Genomic DNA, 14,390 nt, shown 5'->3' with positions numbered 1-14,390 from the left:
GTGGTGGGTGAGTAGAGGATTTCAATAGCTCAGACATAGGTGAGAGGTTTTTCGCAGGAGTGGGTGGGTGAAATTCTGTGGCCTGCGTTGTGCAGGAGGTCAGACTAGCTGATCATAATGGTCCCTTCTGACCTTAGTATCTATGACTTAACCCTTCGCTCTTGTAGAGTGGTAAGTAAAGAAAGGCACTGACAGGTCCCGGACAGAGACTTCCACCGGAAAGAATGCGGCCACAAAGGAACATTATTAAATGGCTGAAGGAACCAACTCACCTGGAAGGAAATTTACCAGTGAGGACTTGCAATGTCCTGCACCTTCAAGTCACAGATGTTTTACAGTCAGGCCATTACTACTGAACACAGTTTATTTTTTAAACACAATTGAAAATATGTTTTGTTGGACTAAACGAGGAAGGAGGTTGGCACAGCTGTTCCTGGCTATGGATCTTACAGATACAGGTCCCTGGCTATGGATCTTAATTCTTTACAGAGATTTTTTTATGCAATTATGTCCAAAATTTGTCTCTCTTTCCTCCATTTCCCTTCGGTAAAGAACCAATCAGCTTGTTACATTTAAGGGTAACTGCCTTCTAGTAACTGACAAGTGCAAAGCCAAGGAGGGAGAGAAACTGCATAAGGGGACGCAAGGGAAACACACCTCCTGATGTACTCCATGATGAAGGCAATCCAGCCTTGCGAGGTGTAATTGTCCCCGCAGGCCCCCGTCTTAGCGGGCACATTTTGGTAAATGGCGGAGTGCAGCTTGGCCAAGTCCTCCTTCCCAGGGATCGGCAGCGACAGATCCTGGAACGTCTCCACTGTTGTGGATACCTGAGGACACACAAAAAAATCTGGGCTTCTAGTGTATGCAAAGGAGCAGATACTCAGCCCGGAACTTTTAGCATCACTTGGGCCCATCTACACTAGGAAACTGAAGTGTTGCTGACAGTAGTAGGCCATTTTCAGCACCATCAAAAAGAAGTGTCTGGCCCAGCCCCAGCCCCAGCCTCTGAGGCAGCACTGAAATGGTTTTGTCTTGTCTACACTAGGATTATTCCTCACTCACAAACAGGGTGACAGAAGTGTGATCACTCCCCTTCCTAACCGCTTCGTGTTCCCTACAGCCAGAGCGCCAAGTTCTCCATAGAGTGCCCCCCCAAGCCCTGTCCAGCTCCCTCTATTTCGTTGGCTCCTCCACCTTATTCCCCCTTTGCTGTGACCAGCTCCATGGTAGGACATGCATAATGGCTAAGCTAACTGAGCTACACAGGATCAAGATTCTGTATGGCACATAAACAATGACACAGAATATTCCTAGGCCTGGTAGACTTCACACACAAGCGATCATTTTAGTAGGGCCCTAGCATCCCAGAATATTTGGGAACAGCTCTGTTTCCCAAGGAGAGGTTTGTTGAAGCAAACAGGCCCTGCTGTTTTATTACTTGATTAATGGCAGTAAGGAGACGCACTCTGTCGCAGGTGAGGCATTGCACCAGGCTGAGAATGGAGCCATCAAAGATGTCAGAAATAACGCTGCGATAACGAAGCTCTTTCTTCTTCTTCCCGGAAGCCAGCACCTGGGCTGAAAAGACACACATACCCCCCCATCACCTTCAAGCTCTATTACATAGCTTCAGCAGAGTCCTGCAGTCAAGCCAGGGGTACGTCTCACCCAGGGTACAGCACAAGACAAGTGTGTTTGTACATGCTTCAACACAGACTGCAGGACGCTTTCAGTGGTTCTGAACTTAAGCTTATGTTAAGAACATCCTTGTTTCAGGTGACAGCAGGAAACTGGGTCTAACAATGCACCAATGCAATGCACCCGAATGCTGTTGGCGGTACAGTCTTTGTCCCCATCCTCCTCCAGAACTGGTTCAGAAGGACACGATGGGGTCACGTAGCGTTCTTGCTGGCTTTAATCTCTGTAACACTCTCTTCATCTCTTTCCGATTGTTTTCCCCCCAAGGGTATTTTGTCTTTTTCCTTCTAGCCATCACCCAGTTTTCCCCCCATGCATTTCACACTGCGGCTTGCATCACAGAATGTGGCGGCTGGCAGAACGTGGTTGTTTTGTTTAACAACAAAACCCCCACTTACACAGAGTGCTTTTTATCAGGCTAGAACGTCTGCGTGCCCACCCCACTCCCTCCTGGCTGAGGTCAGCACAGCTCGGGAAATAATGCTGTTATTGAATGGCTGCAGGGCCGGGGTGGGGGCACAAGCTGTTGTGTTTATGGGCTGTGGAAGGAGAGTGGGTTTGGTTTTGTGATTTCTTTGAGATGAAGCAGCAGGCAACCGGGGCCCAATTTGTAACCTCGCAACACTCCCACACTAGACTAATGCTTTTAACTTCAATCCTGCGGGGAGCCTACGAAATATGGCAACATCCCTTTAACAGTCAGGAGGCCTTTAACCATAAGGCTGCCCTACAGTCCCTTGCCCACATATGCTATGAAGTGTAAGACTGAAGGCCAGTTCTGGACTCTCCCCTCAATGCAGGGAAGCCCAGGAGTTCCTTACAGTGATTAGTAAGTTAGCATTATGATACCGAGAAGATAAGGCCAATGACGACCCTTTCTAAGTGATTTCAGGCTGTATTTGGACAGCCAGGCATCGCTCTGCCCTAAACGCCCAGCCATGCTGAGACTCACTATCATTCGTTTCCTAACACTGGTTTAGTAGACATCAACAGATTGAAGGACGATCAGCCAGGGGGTCATGATGGCTTGTGTACCTCCCACTTCTCCTGCTTCCTCCCGCAGACGTGGCCCTTTGCCTCCACGCCCCCCTCAGCCTCCTGGCTGCAGGAGCTTCCTGTCTACGCTACCTTTTTTCAGCACATAGGAGGGTCCCAGGCGCACAGGACTGGAGCGAGGGGGGCTGCTAGACAGTTTGGAGTGCATCTCCTGGTGAACCGGGCTGCAAGGGCGCGAGGAGCAGCGCACATAGGCGTCGTTGTCCGGCTCTGTGTGGGGAGAGAGACCACCAGTGAAACACCAAATGTACCAGCCCAGCCTGTCACAAATCAGCCCCAGCAGAATACTGGTCTCTGAATCTTAGCACAACAAAGTCTTTCATGTTCAGGGAATCTAGTTCCCAGCCCAGCCCCACCACTCTGAGGACTGGATACCTGAGGGATTCAATTGGATACCACAAGAGAGATGGCAAACGCTGTCAGACAGAACAAAAGGATGCAAGTCACCTCTAGGTCTGTTCCTAATCAAGAAGTTTGTTCTCATAAACTGGATATTGACAAATGCTCCCAATGCCCAGGCCTAGAGCTGAGGTTTAATCCTCTGGGTTTCTTAGAAAACAAAACCACCCCACAAACATCTGCCAGTGTTCCTGTCTCTGGAGTCCACAGGGCTGTAGGCTGGGTCATCATCTTTGGGTCAAGACAAGGAATAGTCACATCTGGAGCACAGCCTTTAAATGTCAGCTGTTCTGCAGAACCACATGGCATCTCTCCATGGCTTAAAAATATTTTTTACATGTTCATTGCCCAGCACTAACAAATACCTCTATTTCCCTGTGAAGGGGTGTGTACCCCACACAGGTAAGGAAAGGGTTAATCTGGGCCTGGAGGCCAGTCAGCCCACCTGGTCGCACCTGGAGGTTGGGCCATGCCCAATTAAAGATGAGTCCCAGCTGCCAGAGGAACTGGGTGGCTTTTATAAACAGTCTGCTGCAGAGAGAAGCTCTGCAGTCACTCTCTGGGACTAGAGAGCGGAGAGACTGGGAGGGTCGAGGAGGAAGCCTAGGGGGAGAGTTGGCCTTGGTGTCCTCTCCTGAGTAGAGAAGTCTAGCAGGAGGCCAGGAATTACACACAACAGCACTGGGGATGGAGAAGGCTCTGGAGCTACGATAGGGCGGGATTTGGATTTCCATGGAGAGAGCCCTGGGAGATGCTAGGATGAGGAGCAGAGAGGGACGGAAAGGTCAAGCCTGAAGAGGGCAGAAATGGATTTACATTTTGTACCTTTAGTCTGGGATTTTGCTGGGGAAATCCAGGGGGAGCCCTGCAAGTCCCAGCCCTGACAGACAGGTGACCCCAGAGAGACTGCAGGAGAGGCCAGCTGAACAGGCTACAGGAGGAGGAAATCCAGAGAGACAGCAGCAAGGAGTCTGATGGAGCAAACTTTGGCTGCTGGGTATAGAATCCAGTGTCATGGGAGGGCCTGGGTTCCCCTGCCAGCCACTGGGGAAGGTGACATGAGGCCCCTCAGAAGGGGACAAGAACGACTGAGAGCTGGACCGTTGGCCCCAGAACTGGGTCCAAAGGCCTTTTGTAGGGACACTGGACTATTTGTTTGATTTTCTATTACCGCAGAAGGCACATGACTAAATGTAACCTGGCCAGAAGGCTGAGTCATGAGAAGAGACAGACCACCAAGGGACAGGAGTGACGGTTGGCAGGGTGTGCTAGAGACAGAGCTGCTACTCCACACACCTAGCCATGAGGTGGGACACCGGCTGGGAGTCCACTCTTCCACACACCCCTTATTACCTCCTTTCCTTTACCCCTCTCCGAACCAACTATTCCCAGGGTAAGTTTGTGGGATAATGAGAGCTTTACATGCTTATTCCACATTTTTCCTGAAGTAATTTTTAAAAGATGTGCAGGTCCAGGAGCTCCTTCAGACTGTGCTCTGTTCTTTGTTAGGTGTTACTGTGTCGTTTGGTTTCATAGAATATCAGGGTTGGAAGGGACCTCAACAGGTCATCTAATCCAACCCCCTGCTCAACCCCCTGCATGTCTTGTATTATTATTAATATTTGGTTTATCATTAGCACGTACAGCAGTTCACTTCTTTAAAGTGCTAGTCTGGCATTATAAAACCCACCTTTCCCTCAACAGAAGGTTTTTTGTTTTGTTTTTTAATGGTCACATTTGGCAGAGGCAGCTCAAACTAGTAGCCTATCCAGCATGTAAACTATATTCATCACCACAGTATCTGGGCACACTGAAGTACTTCTCTGCTGATTTACCCATGGATTGCTAAGGTAGAAATGAAGCAAGCTGGAGGAAGCAGGTCACCTGTCTTAGAAGCAAAGACATTCTGAAACCAGGAGTGGGAATGTCTACACAACTTATCTGTCTGACTTCCCCCTCCCCATTAGCATGCCCCAACACATGAATATGGCACTGGTTCTTGTATGGTGTGATAGGGACGCTATATTAGTACCTGGTGTCCTACATGGGCTGGCAGGGCAGGGAGGAGGTAGGGTTTCAGGAGAAGCTCTGCCATCAATTGGACTCAGGGTGGTATCAACATCTGCATCCTCATCAACTTGTTCCGAGTTGCTCCGCCGGTGGCTGTAGGAGAATTTCCTGTCTTTCAGCCTCTCTTTCTCAGAGATCCCTCTCCCGGCCTCATCCTGGATCAGCAACTCTGCCTCGGCTAGGGAGCTGCTCATGCCCCCTGTCCTGCCTTGCCCATCCATATCACCCCTGTCGCTGCTCGAATCACAAGAGAGGAACTCATCCTCTGAGGGGCTACGGTCACCTTCCCGCTTGTCATCTGTGTCACTGGAGTCAGAGTCTCTTGCCTCAGCAACAACTGGTTCCTTTAGCTCTTCATGAAGCTGGTCCATCAGGCATCGCAGAAACTCTTGGGTGTCCTGAAAACCAGGAGCAATCCCACATTATATACTGCCCATCTAGGGACAAAACACAGCTACTCCAGTTTCCACTGTAAAGCCCACAAAAGTTAGCCCCTCGGGGAATACAAGGAGTCCCACTCAGAGAACACATGGAGTTGGTGATATTCAGCAGATGGACAGAGGGATCCTGCCCATTTCACTGACTACTCTAACGCCTGGGGATTACAGTCCCAATTTGTAGCTAATTGTTTCAATTTCTGCTTTTTCTCAGGAGCTTAGGAAGGTCTCAGGATGGTCAAACTGGGCTACTGCTACAGAACTTAGACAGTTATTTTGTTTACTGGGATGTCAGCACTGAAAGAACGTGGGAAACCAGGAGAAAGACAATCAAGACAGTGGGCTGCAAAGAACAGTACAGTCTATGCTACAAAAACAATCTTCATGCTCCATTGATGTCTTCACATGATAACCCTATCCCTTACAGCAAACATAGTATTAAAATCCTTTACTGCCAGGGATTAGAACTAGAAATCAAAGACAAATCAGCCAGTGTGAAGGCCCCCTACGTGGCCCCTCAGATAGTGGAGATTGCTGATAAGGGACAGCTCTGGGTAGTGACATTTTGAAGACTTGTGACATTATGGAAGATTTGGTTTAAAATAAAATAAAACATCATCAGCTCTTCAGTTTTAACTCTTTATAGCTGGAATTCCAATCCAATGGCTTTGCATCAAGGGCAAATATAGCCGCTCTGGTCTCTCTATTTCAGCAACTGATATTTTTATCATCATCATCTCGGTTTCCACTTGCTACCAGTACCCTGGCTTAGAGACGTTATTGTCGGATGTCCCTTCTCGCTGTGTGCTTTCTAACCAACTACACACGGAGGGTGAAATTTCATTCTAAAGAATAAGTGAATTTTTTTTTTTTTTTTATACAGTGAAGTACTCTTTCCCCCCCACCCCAAAAGACATGATCTTTTTAAAGGACTCATTTAAATTGGGTGCCGAGAAGGATGTGCATGTAATAAAAGTTGGTATTTGTAACCTTTTAGTGCAGGTGTAACCAGACTCCTCTCTAATATAAGTAACAATAATACCACATAGGTCTTAGATGGCATTTTTCATCAGATCTCAAAGTGCTTGGCAAAGGAGGTCAGTATCATTATCCCCGTTTTACAGACAGGGAAACTGAGGTACAGAGATGTACCGAGCCTTGCCCAAAGTCCCACCGTAGACCCAGAAATAGAACCTAGATCTCCTGTGTCCCGGTCAAGTGCTCTAGCCATTCTCTAATACAGAGGCAAAACAATGGGACAATCCCAGCACCCAACCAGTTAATATGGGCCATTTACTCTTACATGAGGTACTTCGTGAAGCGGGCTCCACTACAGAAGTAAGAATCACATGATGTGGAACAACCTAGGCATACGTCTAGAAAGGCTAGTGTTTTTGTTGGATGGCCCACCTGCTGTGCATAGCCCCGGAACATGGGGTTGACCAGTTTAATTCCATGAGACAAGCTGCTGGGAACCACATAGCTTGGGCTGTTTAAGAAAAAAGACCATTAATTCACATATCGAGTCTAGAGCTGAACTGTGTAGTACACACAAAATAAGAAGCGGTAGTCAGTTTAAAGGAAAGGGGAAAAAGAAGAGTTATGTTGCTACAAAGTCTGAACGTATCTGTTAACTAGAAGTCATAAGATTTGAGATGATGCAGGTATCTATCTACCAAGTATTTTAATCTCTTTTCCCTACTAGTGACAGACTGATCCCTACTGTACATTCACCAATGCTGTGTCACTTTTTAAAATGTCAAGTGATGGTGCTGTCATTTCCGTTGCCAGAATGGTCTCGTCTACTTATTTATTTTGATTTCACAGACAAAGAGCAATGCCCACCTCAAACAGTCAGAACTCACAGGAGTTACGTTATATTAAAATTACATTACACTGCTCAAAATTACTGCCATGCTCCACCGCTTATTCCAAATAGTTTTAATCCATTCCAAACCCACAACTTACTCATACTCTGTCTGCAATCTTGTTGCAGCTGTGTTGATCCCAGGATAAGAGAGAGACAAGGTGGGTAAGCAAATATCTTCTACTGGACCAATTTCTGTTGCTAGAACAGCTGACACTCTGGTTACCTTTCCCAGACCTGAAGAAGAGCTCTGTGAAGCTTGAAAGCTTGTCTCTTCCACCAACAAAACTGATCCAATAAAAGATATTACCTCACCCACCTTGTCTGTCTTGTACTATGATAACAACACAAAACATAGGACACAATTTAGATACCCGATCTGATTCTTGCAACTACTTACATTTGCAGTTAGGGAATCAGATCCTCGGCTGCTATAAACCAAATTATTTCAGTGGTGCTACACCAATTTACACCAGCTGAGGATCTGGCCCAGGGTTCCTAGTTCTCATACTGAGTCAACAGCCAGCAACTGACAATCAAAAACACCTTCCAGGCTGATTGGTAAGTATCAGTATCGGATGCGAGTTGCTTTTTCTCTGTAAATCAAGAGCAACACCCCTAAATGCTGCACTTGCACTGCAGCAGCCAAATATATCCCCACCCTCTTTTCAGCAGATCAGTGAGAAGAAAAGCCCTTTTTAAGCTCTCTGTTTGAAGCACTTCACGTTACCATGCACGCTTTGATTCACTGTTTTGATTTCAGTGTAATGAATTTTCAGAGGTTTCTAGACCCTGTTCCGCAAAAGATGGCTGTCTGATCACTAACTGCAGGGTGGAAGAAGGGGAGTACGACACCAGGCGCTCACAGCAACACACCCCACATCTTCTAGGGCTAGTCCTAAAGCTTGAATTCAGGGACTGCGTCACACTTCTCATTATTTTTACTGTGTTCGTAACTGAAGTATGAACCACTATACACCTTCCCGTTTGGACTGGGGAGGGATTACTCACCGCTTCTTGTGCCAAACCTCAGAGACCAGTTTCTGGTAACTTTTGCACAATGCGGGCTTCTTGTCTGTACGTACCAGCCCGCCACACTCCAGAAAAAACTGTGTGAGAGGCGGGCTAAAGAAGGAAAGATAGGAGAGGTAAGTGGAGGGGAATTTCTTCTATGCGTATGTTTAAAGTCACACAGAAAGAGAGGACATGTCCTAAGGTTGCTTTTTAAATTTAACATTTAGAAAAAGGGGAAAGAGATGGTGCTGCAAATGCTGCCCTCTGATTCTTCACAAATCACTCCCGTTGGTCTGAATGATTGGGATCCCTCCCCTGAGAGATGCTAGAGTTTATTGCCAAGACCAGATGGTGAGAACTATTTTGGGTTGAGGTTTTCAAGGCCACCTCATTAGGGAGAACATTAAAAAGAAGTTGGGAGGGAAAATGCATGCACATGCACCTATAAAATATTTTATATTTACTCTATTTTAAAGATCACAATGGAAACTAAAGGCCTGTACTTCCACCGCCAGCCCAATGGTACGTGTCCCGTTGGTTTGCTCAGTTTCCTGCTCTGCAGCTTTTTATGCATTAAACACCATGATCCTGTTTTTTTCCCCTTCTCCCTCCCTACTCTGCACCTCAGCTGATTTCCACACACAGCGTTCATGAAGGAGGTCTCGGATTGGAACAGGCACTTCTTTATTTTTAGGGAGTATTCAAGGGAGCATCACCGCAGAATGGTCCTGTCGCCTACCAGTTCGAGAGGGCCTGAAGCGCTGCATTCATGTAGCAGGAGTTCCCAAGGTTTTTCATTCCAGTAAGGCCTGGAGAAAATGCAAGAGACGTTAGACAAGAAAGGAAGGTCACTTTCCAGCACCCCTTCCTTTTCAGAAGCACCACTTTTCTACATTCCGCATAAGATGAAAGGGAATCCAGCACGTCCCTCGCAAACGAGCTCAGCATCCCAGTCCTACTGAAATCACAGAGGCTCTCCAGGAACCTCACAATGTAAGCCTTAGAGTCCAGAGGTGCAGTTATAACTGATCCCATAATTCAGTGTGGCATTACCTCTTGGTTTCAGATCATCCTCCTCTGATTCCGATTCCCCTTCATCAGCCACTGCAATTGGAACTGCCTTCAGGGGGTGAGCAGGCAATGGAGACTCCTAGATTAAAGGCAGAGAAATAAGCATCAGTGGCAGGTCTGATCTGCAGAGAGACACAATCTGTACCCATTTATTCACCCAGCCACTAAGAAGGTCCCCCAGTAACAAAGGCACTGGCAATATGCTGCTGCACTAACCCCTTTACCTTTCCTGATGGCATTACCTCAGTAACATGACGAGGCTGTCCAAGGAGCACCCTTAGTGAAGTCAAGATGTACCACAAGAGGCCCAAGGGACAGTCAATAGTGTCTGCAGAGGGTACATTTCTAGTTTGGCAGTTCATGCTGCTGCAGTTCACCCCAGACGCGGCCACCCTTCAGAAGCGGCCAAAGACAGACCGATTATATAGAGAGGGACACAGTTTTTAAAGCACATTAGGAATCCCCCTGGATGAAAGTTGATAAATAAATGCAAGGTTATCTTGATGGGAGGCATCTTCCTTCAGGTTTGAGAGCTCTCATTGCAACAATGGCATGTCCAATAGTGGGGAGTCCTAAACTAGTCATCTAACAAAAAAAAAAGACAAACCCTGCTAAGCGTTCCATCCCATTCAACAGTATCCTCCTGACTTATGGGGTGAAAGACCCACCTGTTCACTGAACTTTGATGACAGGGATGGAGCATGTGCTGCCAGTCTCTGGTCCAAGAATACCTCCTTTTCACAGGCATAACACCACACCCGGAATGTTGTCAGGTTCACTGTCAGGTTGTGTTTTTTGGCCTAAAAACCAAAATAGTGAGAATACTGAGAACCACAAACTGTAACTCAATCGCCAGAGAGTTTGGAACCTACACACCATAGTCATTATATAAATGTTGTCTGGGCTCGAAAGGTGGCCGGGAATGGCTATAACCAATAAGCGCCCATGCTTTGTGGATCAGAGTTTAATTTATTTGGAAATCCAACTCTGTCTGTCCTGACGAGAGAGAGAGGGTTATAGAGAACAGCTCACCTGTGCGTGAAGGGTGCTATGATCCGCAAAGGATTCCCCACACCCAACATAAGGACAAGCAACCTAGAGAGAGAGGAGATAGTGGGAGAACAGTTTGGATGTGGCAAGATAAACCCACAACAGAATGAAAAAAGGGGTTTGTGACCCCCATCCTAGCCAGCAGCTGCATGTGCGCTGACCCTCTGCACTTCATGAGCATGCGTTGTAACCTGAGTCACAGCATTACAAAAGACTTGGCACTTCTTGAAAAAAAACTATGCCCACCCTTGCTCACATGACTCTATGAAACCTCCAATCCAAATCACAGACGTTAGTTTTTCTGATCACACTGTGTCCATAGATCTACAGATGGATCATTTGAAAATCTGTTGTAAAAATACATTGCTTGTCTGATGAAATCCAGATACTAAGATGAGAGTTGGTCCATGTCCATCCTGTCACCTCTTCTCTTTCCACTGCTTGGTCTTTCCCCATCAGTCCCCTCATTCAAATGCCTTGTTTTCTTTCTTCTGTTACAAGTATGTTTTGGAAAGGACTAGAAATGTATCTAAAAAGAATAACTTGCCCCTGCAGTTACAGGTATAAGATCTATCAGTCTGATACTTCCGGGCATGCTGCAGCTTCCTGAACAACAGTGTAAAATCTGGCAAAATCTTTTTCAGCTTTGTTCCACTGCTCCTACTAAGAGCTCTTCAGGGCAAGGACTGTCTTTTACTCTGATTACACAGTGCTCAGCACAACAGGGCCTAGGAACTACCATGATGCAAACTAACCATAAGTATCATAATGGAAGTTGACATTCCCAGGCAATACAGGGCAATCCTTGCCTGCTGCTCAGGGTGTTCATGGATGGAAAAGAAGATTATCTCTGCTCCTCCTAGAGCAGTCCCAGCACTACCAAAGCACCAGTACTGGTGCCTCTACAGCCCCTATGCATAGAACTTCCCAAGAAAAAGCAACAGAATGAAACTGACAAGCATTATGAGCTCTTCAAGATCTGTGACTTCCCCTGTGTTTTGAAAATGCCATGTGCATTTGTTACCCAGGAATAATTTTTGATAGTACAACTGATCGACAATTGGTATGACAGGTACACACAGGTGTGATGTACCGCTGCACAGTGAGAATCTTCCAACTTTCTCTGGAGCAGTACTTCTCAACCTTGTCAGGTAAGCAAGCCCTTACTTCAACTCAAACATTTTCATGACTGCCTTACTTTTTTTTTTACTCACTCTTGATTTTATAGTAAATGTATCCATGATAACAATGAAAAGCCTATGTAATTTGTGTGTGTGTGTTTTGAGAGGTTTGGCAGAGAATACTTGACCTTGAACAGTAAGAGTGTGGGGAGAGTGGGGAAAGCAAGATTTTCCTTGCTTTAGATGGTAATAACATATCCAATGCCTTGCATCCCACCTGCCCCAATTGCTTTTTGATATCTGCCCCCAGGGGAAGTGACCCACTGAGAAACACTACTCTACAACTCCTAGCATTTATCATTTTAAGTGACAGGGACCAAGATCAGAGCTGGTGTAAATGGGTGATGCTCCACCAGTCAATGATGATGTCACTGCATAGAATGTTTTAGTTTGGTTTGTTTTAATGTCAGTTGCAGCGCATCTGCTTACATCAGGGCTGAATTTGGCCTACGTTCCAGATTAGATGACATCCGGAGTCCATTCCAGCTCTGATCATATTTAAGCCAACTCTTTTTCATTCCCTTCTGCCTTGTTCCCCTCCTTTCAACAACATCACTAAAGTTCTCTGGCTCCATAGACTTTAAATCTCCCTAAAAGCTGCAAGCAGAAGGATCCATTCAATCATCAGGTGCTTAAAAACAGATGGTAGTTAGTAGCATTCTTCAGTGTTGATTCCCACTGGGGCTCCAGGAGGAAGTCATTTGTGAGGTGTGAACAAAATAGGCCTAGATGTGAGGCAAACAGTATCAGAGTTTGATCATTGGCTTCTATTTTTCTGGGATATAATTGAAAGCTGATGGACACTTTTACTGGCTTCCTTTCTTCTAATGCTTCTTTCTTTGTTTACCAGATACTATGATCTCAGACCTAATTTCATATCCGAAGGCGATTAGTCAGCCTGAAAATAAGTACTGCATTGTACTAAGAAACAGTATAAATAAAAAATGAGAAGCCCCTTTATACAGTACACACAGATAGCAGGCTCTTTTTACCTGCAGGCAAGCCCAGAGGTTTGGTCCCCCAGCTCTGCACGACTGGCAAGTTCCCTGCAGTCATACACAAAGAAAAAGTCATTACAGTTTAGTAGCCTAGCCCTTGAATCAGAGAGGAGCACCCCATGCTTATTGCATGAGTTGACCTTTTGGGGCAGAGATTAAAACCTTGTTTGGCTGCACAATTCATTTTTCCCAGTACTATGAATTCCACCTAAACTAAATTTACACTTTCAAGTACCTGCGATGAGAGACATCTTTGAGCAGGGTAAACAGTCATTCAGAAATGCACCAGTGAAGAGGGCTTTGAGCACTGCCCAGATGGCAGAAATGTTAGTTTTTAATCTAATTCCATCAGCCACTTCTACTCACTCCAAAATTCCAGCCACTAAGATGTTTCCTTTCACATCACCCCCTTTCTGAAGTAAGCCCATGAGCCTTGAAAATGTATTAGTTGCCAAATGAAACCATTCAAAGAGAAAGAGATTTTGAAGACTTCATTTGTTAATGAGCGAGGTAGACAGATCAACAGCACTCAAGAGTAAATGCTAGAATTATGGGCTTTCCCTTGGGCTATCTCATAAGGACAGCCTCTTCACATCATTTAATTGGATTTCTGAAGTACAAATGGCTGACAATGCCTCATTTTATGAGGCACGCTCAAAAAGATATCAGTTTCAGTTCATCCCACTTGTGTTCAATTTCTACATCCCACTTGTGGATATGTACAATCTTTGTATCTTAGGGCAGCCCCCCCCCCCACACACACGAGGTAACCACACTGCAAGCAGCGCTTCCTTTACCTTGGATTTGAGCAGCAGGTCATCCTTGGTGACCTCACCTATGGAATCCAGGTGAGGACAAACGTCTCTTGTATCTCCCATTCTCACTAAAGCTCACCTACAGAGGTACAGAAATTGCAGGATGACTCCTCAATTTGGTTAAATGTCAGACTTGATGGTAAAGACAGTAGGAAAGTAAACTGATATGCTGCAGTTTTAAGATGTTAGGGAGTAAGAAAATCCATCTTTACAACTCAAAAGCATAAGCTAATAATCTCAAAAATTTAAATTGGACATTATACATCTCCCCTGTAATTAGGTAAAAAAGTTCCCGGCCTGTACATTTGTCCCAGTGTAGGGATGAGGGGACTACGTGAGTAAATCTCAGAGATTAAATTAAACCTCCACGCACCAGATACAACACCCAAAGGCACCAATCTTGATGTCAGGTAACACTACAGTTCAATGCTGCCGTTGTGCTAATACAGAGCTCATTGTTGAGTAATGGCATTATGATATCAGAGGTATGTGGGCGATGCAATGGAAAGGAGCAGGGAGCAGACACAGTTAATAATTATTATTATTTGTACAATGTGCTACCTGTGTTCCAAAAATGTAGTAAAATACTAAATCTACATGCACACTTTAAGGGCCACAACTGCCAATTCAGTTATCTATGCTATCTAACCCAGAGGTTTTCAACCTTTTTCTTTCTGAGCCCCCTCTCCCCCCACAACAGGCTATAAAAACTCCATGGCTCACCTGTGCCA

The 14,390-nt window shown here is 45.8% G+C and overlaps 1 protein-coding gene across 42 annotated transcripts in view; it reads right to left on the bottom strand.

Moving 5' to 3' along the window:
- The window catches only part of USP20 (ubiquitin specific peptidase 20), a 37,766-nt gene that overhangs the window by 12,390 nt on the left and 10,986 nt on the right, over positions 1–14,390 (bottom strand). For 17 of the 42 annotated variants that reach the window (XM_027823435.3, XM_043530191.1, XM_037879551.2 and 14 more), the window contains 12 exons: positions 13,642–13,738; positions 12,839–12,892; positions 10,648–10,710; positions 10,284–10,415; positions 9,598–9,694; positions 9,284–9,353; positions 8,542–8,655; positions 7,074–7,152; positions 5,189–5,624; positions 2,830–2,967; positions 1,442–1,581; positions 658–830 (listed from right to left, as the gene is read on the bottom strand). In XM_027823435.3, the coding sequence (XP_027679236.1) occupies positions 658–830; positions 1,442–1,581; positions 2,830–2,967; positions 5,189–5,624; positions 7,074–7,152; positions 8,542–8,655; positions 9,284–9,353; positions 9,598–9,694; positions 10,284–10,415; positions 10,648–10,710; positions 12,839–12,892; positions 13,642–13,722 (1,577 nt within the window). In that variant the 5' untranslated portion in view covers positions 13,723–13,738. Of the gene's footprint in view, positions 1–657; positions 831–1,441; positions 1,582–2,829; positions 2,968–5,188; positions 5,625–7,073; positions 7,153–8,541; positions 8,656–9,283; positions 9,354–9,597; positions 9,695–9,857; positions 10,009–10,283; positions 10,416–10,647; positions 10,711–12,838; positions 12,893–13,641; positions 13,739–14,390 lie in introns of those variants that run through there. The other 25 variants (XM_043530205.1, XM_043530204.1, XM_043530202.1 and 22 more) reach the window with 5 other exon arrangements.

This window comes from Chelonia mydas, chromosome 16 (genome assembly GCF_015237465.2).
Source record: "Chelonia mydas isolate rCheMyd1 chromosome 16, rCheMyd1.pri.v2, whole genome shotgun sequence".
Taxonomy (NCBI): Eukaryota; Metazoa; Chordata; order Testudines; family Cheloniidae; genus Chelonia; species Chelonia mydas.
Note: the sequence above shows the minus strand (reverse complement) of the source record. Positions and strands in the feature narration are given on the sequence as shown.